We start from the raw sequence: 17,103 nt of genomic DNA on the forward strand, positions 1-17,103 counted from the left end.
AAAAAAAAAGAATTGAGGTTTTTGAATTATGGTGTTGGTGAAGAATACTGAATATACCATGGACTGCCGCAAAAACAAACCAATCTGTCTTGTAAGTAGTACGATCTGAATGTTTCTTAGGAGCAAGGATGGTGAGACTTCATCTCATATACTTTGGGCATGTTATCAGGAGGGACCAGTCCCTGGAGAAGGACATTATGTTTGGTAAAGTAGAGGGTCAATGAAAAAGAGGAAGACCCTCAATAAGATGGATTGACCCAGTGGCTGCAACAGTGGACTCAAGCATACCAACGACTGTGAGGATGGTGCAGGGCCAGGCAGTGTTTCACTCTATTGTACACAGGGTTGCTATGAGTCGGAACCTACTTGATGGCACCTACTATCAACGTTTATGGGAGCAGGCGTTTCTTCTACAGAGCCATTGTGGGGATTCGAACCACTAACCTTTGATTTAGCAGCTGAGCACTTAACTGTTGAACCTTCCAGGCTGCTTCATTCAGTAAGATAGAAGTATCTATCTCTTTGGGTTGTTTTGATTATTAAATGAGCTAAACCATTGCACTGAGCTTATAGCACAAAGCCTGACTCCATAGTAAGTACTCTGCAAATGTTAACTAAGAAAAAACAAATACATACCTAAGTTTTCCTTAGTCCCTCTGGCTCTCTCATCTTTTGACAAGGTGATTCCTCTGTCTGGAACAGCTTCCCCTTCACAACTTAACTCCCACTTAGTACTCAGCTTACATGTCACACTCCCCCATAAACAGGTAGTTGCCCCTCCTAAGTGCTTCCCTTTAAAAGCTTTTATAACATTCCCTCCTTCTCTGTAATTCAGCACTTATATCAGTCTGTTATAACTGCATTTGTCCTCCTTTTTCATCAAGTGTGAGCCTCTTCAAGGCAGAAGCTATGCCTTTTACGTCTCTATCCCCCACCCCCTCCCCTGTCCCTGGCACAAAGCAGACCAGCCAAGCCTGATGCTATTCCACAGCCCTGCCTATGATCTCTTCTGTCTTTAGGAATTGGTTCCTGGGCACTTTGAGACTGTGCTATCCCCTCATAACATTTGCTGCCACGTGTAGCCCCACCACCAGAGTGCCTTCCACCTGGGTCTCGGAGACCCTTCTAGCTGCCTCCACAGATGGTCCCAGGTACCAAGCAGTCTGCACTGGCCTGCCCCCATCCTGCAGAATGTGCTACTCCAGTCTCTCCCTTGGCTTGCCTCAGCTAAAATAGCATTCCCAGCAGGATATCAGGGCTTGTCCAGCTGCCCAGCAAAGCTTGGCTTTGGCTAATGTGTGTCTGGTAGCTCTGGTAGTGTAGTGCCTAAGGCATCTGACTGCTAACCAGAAGGCTGGCAGTTCAAACCCACCAGCCACTCCACAGAAGGAAAATTGGGCAATCTACTTCATAGAGATACAGCCTTGGAAACCCAAGGAGGGGTTGCTATGAGTTGGATCCGACTCTATGACAGTGAGTTTATTTTTTGTGTGTGTTTGATCTCTGAGAGAAAATCTTCCTGGAAGAGGGATTGTCTAACATACAAACTTTCCTCAGGCCCCAAACAAGGACCTCTTTTTCCATTTCTGCATACTTGAGGCCCTGATGACTGCTCCTGGAAGCCTCATGTTTGGCCTTAGGGCCACATGTGTTGTTGTTGTTGTTGTTATGTGCCATCGAGTCAAACCCGACTCATAGCGACCCCTCCTTGGGTTTCCGAGGCAGTATCACTACGGAAGTAGGATTGCCCAACCTTCCTTCTGAGGAGTGGCCACATGTAGCGCTAGGTTAATCTGCAAAAGGGGCAGAGCACAAGATACCCATGGGGAAGTGCCTGCTACTTAGACTTCTGTGGGGGCCAGGACTGGCCCTGCCTGAAAGCCTGGATGAGAGACCATCAGCCCACTCACCATCCACTGTTTCTCTCCAGGCCTGTGAGAGGGACCCTTATCTAAGGGGTGCAACAGAGAAGGAAGGACAGGGGGGTCATTGGAACCAGGGCTGTGTGGAAAGATCAGGGCTGGAACCCAGCTGGAGCTCCCTGTGGATGGATTGGTGTGCTTCCTGTATTGCTCTTGTGCATTTCTAGCCATGAACTTCCCTGTGAAAGGCTAAAGTAATCTCCATTATACTAAATTTAAGCAAGGGAAAGGGTTGGCATTGAGGACTCAGATACTCAAGAAGGCAGGGATCCCTTCCTGCCAATGTGGTGATGGAAACAAAAGGATAAAGTTAATGGGGAGGGGTGAGGACCCTGAGTCTGCTTTGACAGCCCGTTCCCCAATGGCTGTTTTCCCCACCTTCCAACCACTGGCAGCTCTCCTCAAGCTTTCTTTGCAATCTAGGTGTGTGTGGTCTTTGCAAGGAAGTTTGCATGGGTGACCCCTAAACACAGTCACCTCTCCTTACTTCATCCAGGACTGTCAGACCCTCCCTCAGGGAGGGATCCTGAAAGAGGTTTCACCTGCTTTTGCAACATTGTTGTTAGGTGCAGTTAGTTGTTCAGCCACCATCCAGTATATTCAGACTCCTGGTGACCCTGTGTGTGCAGAGCAGAACTGCTCCATAGGGTTTGCAAGGCTGTGACCTTTTGGAAGCAGATTGCCAGCCCTATCTTCCAAGGTGCCTCTGGGTGGTTTGAACCACTAACATTTTGGCTCACATTTAACCATTTGCACCACTCAGAAACTCCTTTCACAACATAACACTGTCAAACTGCATGCAAATTCTGCCAATAACAAGGGACCTGTTTCAAGCAGGGATGTTTTCTCCTGAGGGTGCTTCAGTACCGGGCTACTTTGATGCGGGCAGTTTGCAGCCATGAGAAGGCTATCCAAGCTGAGAGCACTCATTTTCAAAGCGCAGGGCAACTGAAGTTCTCAGGAAGTTGTCGCCTGAGGAACGAATTCTGCAGTGGCTCCATCACACCCCACCTCAAGAAGTAGGGAGGTGGCACTGCAGTGATGGAAAGCATGTTGTTGTTGTTGTTATGTGCCGTCGAGTCAAACCTGACTCATAGCGACCCCTCCTTGGGTTTCCGAGGCAGTATCACTACGGAAGTAGGATTGCCCAACCTTCCTTCCGAGGAGTGGCTGGTGGGTTTGAATCGCCAGCCGTCTGGTTAGCAGGCAAGTGTCTTAGCCACTATGCTACCAGAGCTCCTAGCTACTTGGAATGAGGGGAGGTGGGTCGCTGTAGTGATGGGAGATCTCTGCATAGAGTGCGTAGTCACTTAAGTTTCCACAGAAGCTGAAGATAACTGCAAGGAAGAGAGGGTTTCTGCAATGATGGAGGAGCACTTTGCAAAAGACTGGCGCTGACTTCTTGTGGGGGAGGGGTCCTACGGTGACGGAGCAGCTGGGGTCAGTTCCAGTGAGGAGAGAGGTGGGCTGGGTGCGGGAATAGTAGGACCCCTGGGGCCGCTGCAGTGATGGGGGTTGCCACTTAAACAGCTCCGCTGCACTTGCAGGATGCCTCACTTCCTGAAGGTCGGAAGGGTGGGGCTGAGGAGGCCTAGATCCCGCATAGATGGGGGGCTGTGAGGCGGCGGGAACGCCATCCCTGCACTGCAGTGCCCTGTTTGGCTCTGTTGGCCAGGGCTGGCGCGGAGGCGGTACCGTGCCGGCGGAGGTGGGAGCGTCAGCCCCGCCGCAGCGGCGGGCGGGGCGGAGGCGGGCCGGAGGCGGCGGCCCCTCGGAGCAGGGGCGGTACCAGCAGCTGCACTGCCGGAGACCCTGAGGGGACTCTGAGCCGCCACAGCGGGAGTCCAGAGGGGACGCCCATCAGTTGCGGAGACCTAGTGCGGCCTGGAGCGCAGAGGCGGCGCCACTCACCTTAATCCCGTCGCAGCACTCAGTACTCTGCGGAGGACGCCACGGTGAGGCTGAGGATGCCCGCAGGGGGTGGGAGGGAGATCCCTAGACTCAGCTCGCAGCATCCCGGGGCTGCCTGGCTGTGGGGGCGACGGCGAGTGCAGCAGCTGCCCACTCCCGGACCAGCTCTGCCAGGATAGGGTGAGCTGGCCTGGACGGGTTGCATTAAATTTCCTGCCCCGACACCTCTCCCGATCTTGCCTCGGAAAAGACCCTCTCTTTTCGCGTCCCTATCTCTTTCTTCTCAACCCATCCTATTCAGATCCAGCCAGCAGCCCCTCTCCGCGCCCCAGTCGCATGCGGCGCGGGAGAAAGAAAGCATGCGGACCTTTCAGCTCCCCATTCCAGGCCACCCTACTGTCCCTTGTTGAACTGGGAGTACCCTGGGGGATGCTGGCCCTTTAAACCTTTGCTTCCCACTCAGCGCATCTTCTGGCTCTCCACCTGCGCCACTTCCGACAGCTGGCAACCGCGGGGAGTCCCGGGGAGTCGGCAGGTACTGGGGCGTCGGTGGGGCCGAGTAGCGGGTGATGGAACATCTGTGCCGGCCCTCCCCCTGCCCCCAGAGAGGCCTGCGGCGGGACTGCTAGGCGCCGGGAGAGCAGGTTAATCATTAACCCTCCGCTCGCCGGGGCTCCGCGCTACCGGGAGTTGCGCTTTGCCCCGGCTCCCCAGGTAACCGACGAGGATGCCATTTCGCCATCCTCCTCCCTACTTCCCGGCTCAATAGGTCCAGGTCTTTGCCTCCGCTTCCTCGCCACCTGCCGGCCAGGCCTGAGCCGGGGGCTCAGCCTTGCGCCCCCTGCAGACCCGGGTCCTAGGGCCTGAGTTAGGCTCCTGCCTTTGGCTTCCAAGGGAGCGGGGTAGGGGCGCCCCGGACGCCGCTTGCGCGCCCTTTCATCGAACACACCCTTCACCCAGGACCGACCTCCTGGAACAATGCCGGGTCTGTACTGCCCCTCCAGCTGGACGCCGCTGCCCCTCACAGACTCCTGGGTTCGGGCCTGCGCCAACGGGCCCTGCCTGAGCCTGCGGGCCCGGCTCACCTATCACAACCCGCAGTCGCAGCCGGTAGACGGTGAGGCCTAGGCGGGGGCGCGGGATGAGGGCGCCAGTACCGGGCAGGGTCCGACACCGCCTCCTGCCCGTCCCCAGGCGTGTTCGTGTACCCCCTGGCGGAGGCCGAGGTGGTGTCCGGCTTCGAAGCGGAAGCGGCGGGACGGCGTGTGTCCTTCCAGCTGCAGAGCCGGCGCCGCTCACAGGCCTCCTGCTGCCGCGCACTGGGCCCCGGGTTGGGGGCCGCCACTCCTCGCCGCTGCGCGCAGGGTGAGTCCAGGGTGCCCCGCCACACCCCCTGAAGGCCGCCGGCAGTTCTGGTTCCCACACCCGCTCTGCGTCCTGCCCCCACTCCCCTCCAGCTACTGATTTTTTTCATTCATTGATTTATCCCTGTATTCAGCAGTGGACTGGGCATCTGACTTGCACCAGGTACTGGGGAATATGACCCAGGCCTGATCTGAGGTTCACAGCCAGGGAGACAGATACAAACCAGGCAGCACAGACTTGCAGGGTACCTCCAGCCCCTTACCGCCTAGGTGACCATAGCCTCCCCCAAGGTGCTACAAAGACACGCCCTCCTCGGCCTGACCGGTCCAGCCTCTTCCCCTCCTCCCTTTTTCCTGTGTGGGCCAGCTGCTGGACCAAGTGGGAACTCCACTACCTAGCAGACAAGGCCTTATGCCATTCTGTCCTCCCACTCAAACCACAAGCACTGGCCACACTGACAGGTTTTGTCACACCTGCTTGCTTTTACTGTGTGATTACCTTCTAACTAGCAAACTTCTACTTGCCCTTTAAGACCTACCCAAATGTCCCTCCTTGGGAAGCCCTCCCTAAATCCTCCACAAATAATTAATTGCACTCTTCCCTTGCTCTCCAGCCTTTTGTTCAACCTCACTACAACACTTTCCGCTTAGAGTAATTGTCACAGGTTCACAAGTCTGTCTCCCCCCTCTGGAGCATTAGCTTCAGAGCCTGGGACAGGGTTTTGGTCATCTTCCAGTCCAAGTGCCTGGCACAGAACCTGACAAAAGGGGCTCAGTGAGTGCTAGGTAATGGGATAGAAGCCTAGCCCTATGCTAGTTCTGTGGCTTGCACTTCATTCTTCCACTTATTCATTCGAGTCCCTCACATGACTGCTAACCAGAAGACTGGCGGTTCAAACCCACCAGCCACTCCTCAGAAGGAAGGTTGGGCAATCTACTTCCATACTGATATTACCTCGGAAACCCAAGGAGGGGTCCCTATGAGTCAGGATCGACTCAATGGCATGAGTTATTGATGAAGATATGGAGGCTACTCAGAACAAGAAAGTTGCCAAGAGACACAATTAGAAGTCACCTAAATTCAAAATCTGCTCCTGTGCTCTCTCCCTTGAATGAGACTGTCCCCAAGAGTCAGCTGAGATACAAGTTCTTCTCTTTGCTCTTCCCTCTTTCTTTTCTTTCTGTTCCATCTTTTTCTTCCTTTCATTTGTTCAGCAAGATTTCTTTTTTCTTTTTTAAATTTTTATTGTGGTTTGAGTGAAAGTTTACAGACCAAATTCACTTTCCAAACAGCAGCTCACATACACTTTGTCTCATGACATTGACATTTCCCACAGTGCAACAGCTGCCCTTCCACTTCCTCCCCATAGTTAACCTCTTCCCTTGTCCTTTCCTCCATGCACTCCTGCCCCCTAAGCTGTCTCCCTGTGCATACAAAGCCCTTCTATTTTCCCATGATTGATCTCTCCAAGGAGTGTATCTAGCTAATGTAAATGTTCAGCTCATATGTCTGTCTTTTGTTTGGCTGGAAGCCACAGGTGTAGGTTCAATCCCAGACCTGAAGGGCACCTGGTCCCTTTTTTTTCTTTCCCTCAAATGATTTTGAGTTTTGTTCCACATTGTTCTCCCACTCTATCCAGGATCTCCTACACAGATCCCCCTTTGAGTGGTGACATTAGTAGCTGGGTACCATCTAGTTCTTCTGGTCTCATAGTCATATAGATTGAGGATCACATGGTGTACCAGTTGCTTGGACTAATTGTTTCCATGTGTCTTTGGTTTTCTTCATTCTTCTTTGTTCTGAATGAGGACAGACCCATTGTTGCATTCAGATGGCTGCTTACAAGCTTTTAAGATCCCAGTCACTACTCACCAAAGTAGGATGTGGAACAGTTTTTTGTTCAGCAAGATTCTTAAAAGAATTAGTAAATGTTGTGGAGAAGTCAGGTAAAGTAAGATTGGCTGGGAAGGCAGGCTGGGGTCAGACTCTGCAGAGCCTTGACTGCCACTGTCCACAGTTGGTCTTTATTCTTTTAATAGCAGTGGAGACTTCCACAGTTCCACCAGTCACCAAATCAACCCACAATCTAAGTAAAAATGGTGTGTTTGGTATGCCAGTGTAGCTTCATATCCTGCTTCCAAACCAATTGCTGCCCATAAGGTCCTCTTGAGTAGAAAACTCTGAAGCCACTTCTAGCGGACAGTGGGAAACCCCTAGAGGTTCATGAGCAGAGAAATTTGTGAGCTGAGCTGGTCCTAGGCCAGGGGAAAATGTTAGTTCACAAGTGACAGTCCTTTAGGAAGGTAGTACCCAAGAGTTGAATGGTCAGGGGCTGGCAGGAGCAGAGAGGCAGAGGTTATGGGCTCCACTTTTGGGTGGTATAGATTTGTCTCATTACTCATTCCTTCCTCAGCCCCTCATTAGCAGAGATGTCACTGCTCCCCTTCCTGATGGCAGCCAGATCCTACCACCACCATCCTACTAGCCTCTCCTTCCACCACCATTCATCCCATGCCTCCACCCTGCATCACCAGCCATTATCCAAGTATCCACCAACCGTGCAAAGTCCCTCTTTCCCAGGCTCCCCTGATTCAATGCCTACCCCACTGCTTCTTCCCCTATCTCTTCTGCTTCCAGCCCCCTCTGACCCCTTTTCTCCCTCATCATAGGTCATCTTGTCTTGGATCTGGCCCAGGCCCAGTCCACGCTGGTGCTGCCCACAGGCCTCATTGCCGCAGCTGGCACCATGACAGTGACCCTGCGCAGCAGCCGGCAGTTGCCCTCAAGGCCTGATGGGGTGCTGCATGTGGTCCTGCCCTCTGTGCTCACCCCACTGGCCCCACCAGGCCTGCCAGGGCCCCCCAGGCCTCCGGGGCTCTGTGACGACAGGTTGGGCCTATGGTGATTCTCTTCGTCCCTCCCTCGGCTTCTCTGGGTCTAGTGCGGGTGAGGGGGCTCTGAAAGGGTGCCTAGGGGATGGGCAGGGTGGGAAAGGGGTGAAGCCAGTCAGCCAGAGGGTCGAGGGGCCTTTGTAGTGGCTCAGTGACCCTCCTCATGCTCCCTTCCAGTCCCACCAGCTGCTTTGGGGCAGGCAGCCCTCAGGAAGAAGGGCTGGCCTGGGAGGAGCCGGCTGCCCCTTGGGACGTGTTCTCAGACCCTGCCCGCTGCCCTGCCCCATACACCTTCTCCTTTGAGATGCTGGTGACTGGACCATGCCTGCTGGCAGGTGGGTGTGTCTGGCCTGGCCTTGCCTTCATCAGAACAGAAACCTCCCTTCAGATGCCCACCCTTCCCAGGGCCGCTGACTGGGAAATGATATAAGGCTTGGGGATGGGAGGGGAAAAAACATAAGGAACCTAATCCTTGGGGCCTCCAGTCTAACAGCAGGAGCACCTGGCCACTTACACATAGCAAGCCCCCTGTTAGGTTTATCAGTTTAATTTATTTATATTCCAACCTACCTACCAATTGGAAGAGAGGAGCTTTTAAGACTAGTCCAAGTGATGAAGTGGATTTTCCTTTTTCAAGAGGTGGAGGAGGGTGCTAAATCATCAATTGGTTGATGTGTGAATTCTGACCAGCCAGGAACAAAGCTGAGCTTCCTCCTCCCAGCCCCAGAAAGCAGACAACTCCTTTGTCCATCTGACCCTATAGATCAGGCTCTGAGAGCTGAACTAACTTAGCCATGGTCCCTGCTGTTTGGGCTCTTGTCTGGGAAGATGATGTTTGTGCACCTACTACCAGCTTGGGGTGGGGCAACCATGACCTCTCCCTTGCCTCCATGTCCTTCAGGCCTGGAGAGTCCTTCTCATGCCCTGAGGGTAGATGCCCCCCCTAACGCTAGCTCTGCAGCCACCGTGTGTGTCACACTGGCAGAGGGCCACCGCTGTGACCGGACCCTGGAGATCCTGCTCCACCCCAGTGGTGAGAGACTGGGGCACACAGTGGGCCAGCTCTGACCTGCTTCAGGATCACCTGGGCAGCATTTTCTTAGTACAAGTGTCTGGGCCCCCAAATGGATTGAGTCATTTGCGAGGGTGGGCCTGGTGAGCAGGGTAGCTGGACTTGCAGGCTCCTTTCTGGGCAGTGGAAATGGGCAGCTGGGGTCCAGAGGAAGGACTTCCCTGATGGAGTTGTGTCCCCTCATCCCCAGAGCCCCACCAGCCACACCTGATGCTAGAGGCCGGCAGCTTGAGCTCAGCAGAATATGAGGCCCGGGTGAGGGCCCGCCGGGACTTCCAGAGGCTGCAGCGAAGGGACAGTGATGGGGACCGGCAGGTATGCCTGCAGGGGTCCTGGCTGGCCCCTGATCTCACTGCTGGCTGCTTTTGTGCATGAGGAGTAGGTGAACAGAGTGGGTACCTCTGCTCTCAGCAGCTGCCACCCACCATCCCAGAGGGCAAATGAGTATAGTCATAGGAGGCTCTAAGTCTCCCTGAGATATGTCTTAGAGGATGAGGAGTGAGTCTGACATAGGCACAGGACAGCCGCCTGCTTCTGCCCTTGGTTTTATCTACATTACATAAAGGTAGCCCCTCTGTGTCAATTAGATAGAAAACAGCTCTAGAGCTGGGTCCTACTGCTGACTCTGGTCAGAGATGCACTGTCCCTGGCCCAGGATGACTTGGGCTCCCATACTCAGGTGTGGTTCCTGCAGCGACGCTTCCACAAGGACATCCTGCTAAACCCTGTGCTGATGCTGAGCTTCTGCCCGGACCTGAGCTCCAAGCCGGGACACCTGAGCACAGCTACAAGGGAGCTCCTTTTCCTGTTGGATGGCAGTAGTGTGGCATATAAGGCATGTGGAGACACAGCATGGGCAGTCCTGGGGCCTGGGTGGGGCAGCCTTTCAAAGCCAGGGGTTGCCTTGTTGCTTAAAACACCATCTTCCAAGGAGGATGCAGGCAGCAACTCCTCAGGGAGAGCCCCTTAAAGAGCAGTGCCACCCTATTAACACACACAGTCTCCCTCTCTTTTTCACACTCAGTCTCACACCAACCTGCAGTCTCTCCCAGATAATAGGAGCCTCTGTCATATATTGGATCATATACTCACTCACACACCCAATTAGAGAGACTTGAGTTCACACACATACCCAGAGTCTCACACATACACCCTATAGTCACACACATACACAGGGTCACATATACAAAAGTTACATACTCAGACACACACACTCCTAGTCTCCACATACACCACATACCTCAAGTCTCCTCCTTCATAACCCCCAAGTCTCTGTACACACACCCCCTTCTCTCCAACACAATCTGAGTCTTCCCCACATACCTCCCATCTCCCCCTATACCCAAAGTCTCTCGCACACCACCAGTCTCTCACACACCTAGGCTGTCTCATACCCAGTCTTTCTTACACATGCCTGCAGTTTTCACACACAGGGTCTCTCCCAGATTACCTCATACAGCCCTCATTTCACATGTGATACAAAGGCCTGGGAAGGGCACAAAATCTGCCGTCCCTTGCTCTCCACCAGTCTTTCAGGTTGTGCCTGTGGGGCCTGCCTCATGCCACCCTCCCTGGCCCTCCCCAGGATGCCATTGTTTTGGCTGTGAAGTCTCTACCATCCCAGACCCTCATCAACCTGGCCATGTTTGGCACGTCTGTGCAGCCACTCTTCCCAGAGAGCCAACTTTGCAGTGATGTGAGTGTGGTCCAAATATTTGGGGGCCTAATGGAGATATTTGTACCCAGTGCAGCTCAGCCTGTGGCTTCTCATTCCAGGACACTGTGCATCTGATCTGTGACAGGATCGAGGGCATGCAGGCTGTGGGCAGCCCCCAGGATGTGTTGGCTGTGCTGGACTGGGCGATGGGACAGCCCCAGCACAGGGCCCACCCTAGGCAGCTATTCCTGCTCACCGGTGCCTCACCTGCAGCTGCCACTACCCACCAAACCCTGGAGTTCATGCGATGGCACAGGGGGACAGCCAGGTATGTAGTAGGTAGAGGTGAGTGCCCAAGACCAGTTCCCACCGAGAGGTTCCTGAAGGTCACAGCTGCTTCCATTCCCTGGACAGGTGCTTCTCCTTTGGGCTGGGGTCCGCTTGCCAACGGCTGCTCCAGGGTCTGTCTTCACTCAGCCGAGGCCAGGCCTACTTCCTGAGCCCTGGGGAGAGGCTGCAGCCCATGGTGAGCTTGAGCCTGGACCCTGTTCCCTCCTCTCAAGCTACATGGAATCTGAAAAGAACCCAGTCAGGCCCAGGGTCTCCTGACACCCTAGCTAGGACTTCTCCCCCACTGTAGTTCTTCCTCTCTCCTGAGATACCAGTCAAGGGAGGAGCTGCTAGTGCTGGTGCAGGAGGGCAAAGGTGTGGGGGCAGAGCCTCTGATCATCCCCAGATCTTGCCATCAGTTTTGACTCAGAACTGAGCCACATCCCTGGAAAGCACTGCTTCACCCATGTGGAAGACTCAACCCAGGAGAGAGACCAAACCTGAGTTTGAGCACCCAGTCCCTTTGCTTGCTCCTGCCCCTATTCCTTCCCCTGATCCTGCTCCCCATCAGCCCAAGGGCTGAACAGATGCCATCAAGGGAAGGGTGTTCTTCCTGCACTTTCCACCTGTGTGACACCTCTTTCTCTCTCATGTCCCTATCTTGGCTACTCCCCACAGCTGGTACAGGCTCTGCGGAAGGCACTGCAGCCCGCTTTGAGTGACATCTCTGTGGACTGGTTTGTGCCTGATGCTGTGGAGGCACTTCTGACACCCCGGGAGATCCCTGCACTCTACCCTGGGGACCAGCTGCTCGGTTACTGCTCACTTTTCCGGGTGGATGGCTTCCGACACCGCCCACCCCAGGTAGGGCCAGGCTTGGGTAGGGCAGGTCGGCCTGGGATGGCTTAAGGCCCTGTGTCTCTTCAAAGGGCTTCCATTCCTGTGCCTCTCTCTGACAAACTTCCCCTAACCCCCTCTAAGCCTCCCCAGAGATCATGCTGGGCCCCCAAGATGATTATAGCCCACACACTTCATGGCATCTTCCACTGAGTTGTCCTGTAAAGTGTGACCTTTGGCTTTTATCAAAGGTGACTACAGCACACAGCCACAGGAAATGGCTCCAGTATTTGCTGTGAGGTGTTTGTCAAAACTATTGCTCATTACTTCATGCAATGCCCTATAGAAAACACCATCTAACATATCTCCTGTAACATTCAGTGACAGATGGTGCACAGCATTAACAAAATCTCAATCCCCAACTCTTTCACTTACTAGCTGTTTCATTCTGGGGAAATCACTTAACCTCTCTGGGCTCATTTCCTCATCTGTACATTTTTTCCCCATAGGGTTACTGTACTCAGAGGTCATAAGCCCTACTGCGAGGTACTTGACACACAGTAGGAGCTTACTAAATGGTAGTTAATACTATCATGGAAAGTTTTCTCTAGAACTAAGCATGCTTCCTCCTTTTTGATCATGAGAGCTATATAACAAACCATGTTTCTTTTTGCCTGGCTGCCAGGAAGCTCACAGCCAAATGTGAAGCAGCTCAGCCAGAGCACCTCTTTTAACTGCTACGTTTAACATGTTTGCTTTTTCCTTCCTTAGTTATGGTCTTCCATTTCTAGTTTATTTTATTGCCTCTTGCTGTGAGCCATCTTAAATCCTGTTTGGAAAGGGATAGTGTATACCTACAATCATTTTTTTTTCAATGACTGTTCTCTCCCTAGGGCCAAGAGCCCAGCTGGCAGAGCTTGGGCGGCTCTGTGTTCCCATCCCCAGAGGAGGAACCATCTGCTGCCAGCCCTGGCACTGAGCCCACTGGCACTACAGAGCCACTGGGAACAGGCATTATATCAGCAGAGCCGTCAAGTCCATGGGCTGCTGGAGATTCAGAGCAGAGTGAGTATCCAGGTGTATGTGTGGGGCTATGTTGGAGGAGTAAGCAACAAATGAGGCAGGTCTGGGGTCCATTCTCCTGCTTCCCAGCAGGTACTGATGTTCTGACAGACCCAGCCACAGACCCTGGACCTAACCCATCCTCTGACACAGCTATATGGCGCCGCATCTTCCAGTCCTCATATATCCGGGAGCAGTATGTGCTCACCCATTGCTCCGCCAGCCCTGAGCCAGGCCCGGGCTCCACCGGCAGCAGCGAGTCCCCTGGCTCCCAGGGCCCTGGGTCCCCTGAGGGAAGTGCTCCCCCAGGTCCTCCTTCCCAGCAGGGTTGCCGCAGCCTGGCCTGGGTAGAACCTGCAGGTACCCGCTCCTGTCCCCTGCCTGCACCCCCAGCGGCTTCGTTCAAGGTGAGATTTAGCAGCACTTGGCTGCTAACTAAAACGTCAGTAGTTCAAATCCACTAGCAGCCCCACAGGAGAAAAGACCTGGCAATCCGCTCCTGTAAAGATTACAGCCTAGAAAACCCTGTGGGGCAGCTCTACTCTGTCATATAGGGTCACTGTGAATCGGAATCCGTATGACAGTACGTAAAACGTTCCAGGTATTACACAGTGGCCACCATTAAGTCTAGGTGGAGAGACAGATGGCTAAGTCTCTAATGATACCATATGGCATCCAGTGATGAGCACACGGACATGGTATTATGGGGGCTCAGAGTCAGGTTGATTAGCCCTGTTTTGAGGGAATCAGGAAAAGCTGCTTGGAGCCTGGAAAAGGTTGGAGCTCTGGTAGCATAGTGCCTAAGGCATTTGACTGCTAACCAGATGGCTGGCAGTTCAAACCCACCAGCCACTCCTCGGAAGGAAGGTTGGCCAATCTACTTCCGTAGTGATACTAACTCGGAAACCCGAGGGGTCACTATGAGTCAGATCCAACCTGATGGTAGTGAGTTTTGGTTTGGCTTGGAAAAGGTGGAACTAAAGCCATGTCTGGAAGAATAAGTAGAAGTCAGCCAGGCTAAGAGGGAAAAGACATGAACAAAAACAGAGATAAGCAACAATCTCAAGTGTGAAACAGGCAGTGGACCAAGATGACTCTGGAGAGGGCACTAAGGACCAGAGATATTTGTAGACCCTAAGGAACTTACTTGGTCTTCCTCCTAAGCATTGTAAGCAGCCATACAGAGGTTCAGGCAAAGGGGCATGTGAGCAGCTGTGTACATATCTGATGGCCAAAAGTACTATACTCCTTGACCAGCAGCCCCTACTTCCTACATGCAGGCTGGAGCCTTGAGTGCTGAGGTGCTGGGCTGTCAGCGCAGAGCAGTTCTGGCTGGCCGAAGCCTCTCATCTCCCCCAGGCCAAGCCAGCCCAGCCCCTGGCCACTCCCAGCACCCCTCTCTGGCTGCAGCACCAGATGGGCTAGGCCCAGAGCCAGGGCAGCAGCTGGAACAGGGCCTGGATGACTCAGGTAAGGGTCAATGAGGGGCTGAGCTTTCTGGCACCAAAGTGGCCTTGGAGAGGTGGAGTCCAAGGCACCACACTGTCCATACCCCTGTTTATTTCTCTTCCCAGGAAACCTCATTTCTCCAGCCCCCATGGACTGGGACATGTTGATGGAACCACCTTTCTTGTTCACGGCTGTGTCTCCCAATGGGGAGTTAGCTCCAGCAGCGCCAATGTCTCTCCAGGCTCCACGCTGCCATGTGGTGATCCGGGGCCTGTGTGGCGATCAGCCTATGTGCTGGGAGGTAGATGTGGGGCTGGAGACACTGTGGGGATCTGGGAATGGATCACAGCCTCCATCATCCTCTGAAAGAGAAACAACTTGGGACCAAGCACTCCACCGGCTGACGGCGGCCTCCGTGATCCAGGACAATGAGCAGCTGGCTCTCCGAGGGGGTGCTGCAACCACAGCCAACCGGGGTGAGCTGCTGCACCTAATCAAGGCCTGGGAGCCTGCATGGGGCAGAGAATGCCAGAAGGATGGGTCTGTGTATTTGATCAGTCTCTGTATCTCACCTTGCTCAGAAAGATTTTGAGGTAGCTCACGCACACTGACAAGATAAAAAATGAAGGAAAAGGAAAAATATAAAAGGAAGCTAGAAATGAGGTTACATTAAAGTTACACACCATGAGATCATGTACCCTTGCTAAGTATGAGACCTAAAATTGGCAAGCTTCCTAGCAGCCAGTAGAGGGAAATGTGATCTTATAATGATTCACGGTGCCCATAACGTAAAAAGCAAATCACTTGTTCAGGAAGATTATCAAAATCAAACAAAGTTAAAATTTCAGTTCTTCTGCTGCACTAGCCACATTTCAAGTGGCCATCGTCACATGTGACTAGTGTCTACCATACTAGAGAGCACACAGAGAACATTTCTGTCATTGCACAAAGTTCTACTGGACAGTGCTGAGATGAGTGGACAGAAAAGCCACCGCAATCAATGCTTTTTCTGGGTAGGGTCTAGACTGTTGCATTTCTGGAGGGTGAAGGTGCGGATGCTGCTGTGGGTTAAGGGGTCAGCCTGACCATTTCTTATCAGAGCTATGGAGTCCAAGCTGGTTCTGAGCCTGAGGAGGTACCTCACTCTGTTCAAAGATAGACAGGAAAGCTCAGATTTCCTTCTATGAAGCCCTTTGAGAGGATGAGTGGTAGGAATGCCCCTCTGCTGTTTAGCAGGTTGTTCCTTGGTTTCGTAGGTCCTGCCCGGAGGTCCTGGCTTCGAGCCCTTCAGACAAGTAAGGTCAGCTCTGCCCCATCCTGCTTCACCTGCCCTGTGGCTGTGGATGCTGCCACTCAGGAAGTCCTGCCTGAAGCCCTGCAGGTGTGGAGTTCAGGTAGAATCCATCCCCTGGTGACCTCTCAGATGTGGGCCCTTGCCTCATTGGTCATGCTCCAGTGCAAGCCTGACCCCTCCTTGTCTCTTGTGTCCCAGCAGAGCCAGCCCAGTTCCCAGTCACCCCTCCTGCCTCTCAGGGCTCTCTAGATGCAGGCCTTCTGCCCACCATCACTCACTCCCAAGGTAACACCCTAATTTGGGAAAAGGGTAGGGGCAACCAGCCTTAGAGACCACCCACTGACACTGATTAGCCCCACTGCAGGACTTCAGGGAGGCTCTTCAGCAGGCACCCGGGATCCAGACCAAAATGGCAATTCCAAGTCTCAGATGGGTGACCTTGCAGCCCCCACTGTTGGTCCTCGATACCCGCCCCCACAGCCTCCCTCTAGGCTCAGCCTAGGCCGGCGGAGAGTCAAGGGTTCTGACAGCCGCAGACTGTGTAGCGCTGACGGGGGCCAGGCAGGAGACACCAATCCTGAAGGCAGCGACCATGACTACCTGCCCCTGGTGAGGACTCGGGAGGTGGAGGGTTTGTGTCGCCAGAGCTAGGGTGCTGTCTCAGCTCATTTCTCCCCCCACCTCCTCTCTCCTCAGGTACGGCTGCAGGAGGCATCTGGCTCCTTCCGCTTGGATGCACCCTTCTGTGCAGCTGTGCACATCCGGCAGGAGCGCCTGTGCCGGGCCTCTCCCTTCGCTGTGCACCGCGCCAGCCTCAGCCCCACCTCGGCTTCATCCCCCTGGGCCCTCCTCGGCCCTGGTGTTGGCCAGGGCGACAGCGCCACAGCTTCCTGCAGCCCTTCCCCCAGCTCAGGCTCTGAAGGCCCAGGCCAGGTAGACAGCGGTTGGGGCTCAGACACAGAGGCCTCGGAAGGGGGAGAAGGACCAGGCCCAGGTCGCGCTGACCTGCGGGACCGGAGTTGGGCCACTGCTGTGGCCCTTGCATGGCTGGAACACCGCTGCGCTGCTGCCTTCAATGAGTGGGAGCTGGCAGCAGCCAAGGCTGATTGCTGGTTGCGGGCCCAGCACCTGCCCGATGGCCTTGACCTGGCAGCCCTCAAAGCGGCAGCCCGTGGGCTCTTCCTGCTGCTGCGCCATTGGGACCAGAACCTACAGCTCCACCTGCTGTGCTACAGCCCAGCCAATGTGTGAGGGTTGCCAGCAGCCTGGACTCAGGAGCCCCCAACAGACTCAGTTCACTGCCACCCAGGGCC

The 17,103-nt window shown here is 54.1% G+C and overlaps 1 protein-coding gene across 1 annotated transcript; it reads left to right on the forward strand.

The window, feature by feature from the left end:
• Nucleotides 1–4,811: 4,811 nt before the first annotated feature.
• Nucleotides 4,812–17,041, forward strand: VWA5B2 (von Willebrand factor A domain containing 5B2). The gene is made up of 19 exons (XM_007935928.1): nt 4,812–4,950; nt 5,028–5,198; nt 7,868–8,087; nt 8,267–8,424; nt 8,991–9,122; nt 9,352–9,476; nt 9,841–9,996; nt 10,747–10,857; nt 10,938–11,146; nt 11,233–11,344; nt 11,827–12,012; nt 12,879–13,050; nt 13,141–13,454; nt 14,328–14,517; nt 14,622–14,972; nt 15,753–15,890; nt 15,992–16,075; nt 16,155–16,399; nt 16,487–17,041. Exons 1-19 carry the CDS (start codon nt 4,812–4,814, stop codon nt 17,039–17,041), a joined length of 3,768 nt encoding a protein of 1,255 aa, XP_007934119.1.
• Nucleotides 17,042–17,103: the final 62 nt, after the last annotated feature.

This window comes from Orycteropus afer, unplaced genomic scaffold (genome assembly GCF_000298275.1).
Source record: "Orycteropus afer afer isolate SDZICR_OR568_19922 unplaced genomic scaffold, OryAfe1.0 scaffold00032, whole genome shotgun sequence".
Taxonomy (NCBI): domain Eukaryota; kingdom Metazoa; phylum Chordata; class Mammalia; order Tubulidentata; family Orycteropodidae; genus Orycteropus; species Orycteropus afer.

What these genes read in the sequence shown, in the direction of transcription:
- VWA5B2 (XM_007935928.1), top strand. Translation starts at nt 4,812, where the DNA reads ATGCCGGGTCTGTACTGCCCCTCCAGCTGGACGCCGCTGCCCCTCACA. An exon ending in CCGGGGCTCTGTGACGACAG is followed by an intron (nt 8,088 to 8,266) that starts GTTGGGCCTATG and finishes GCTCCCTTCCAG; the next exon opens with TCCCACCAGCTGCTTTGGGG. An exon ending in TGCAACCACAGCCAACCGGG is followed by an intron (nt 14,973 to 15,752) that starts GTGAGCTGCTGC and finishes TTGGTTTCGTAG; the next exon opens with GTCCTGCCCGGAGGTCCTGG.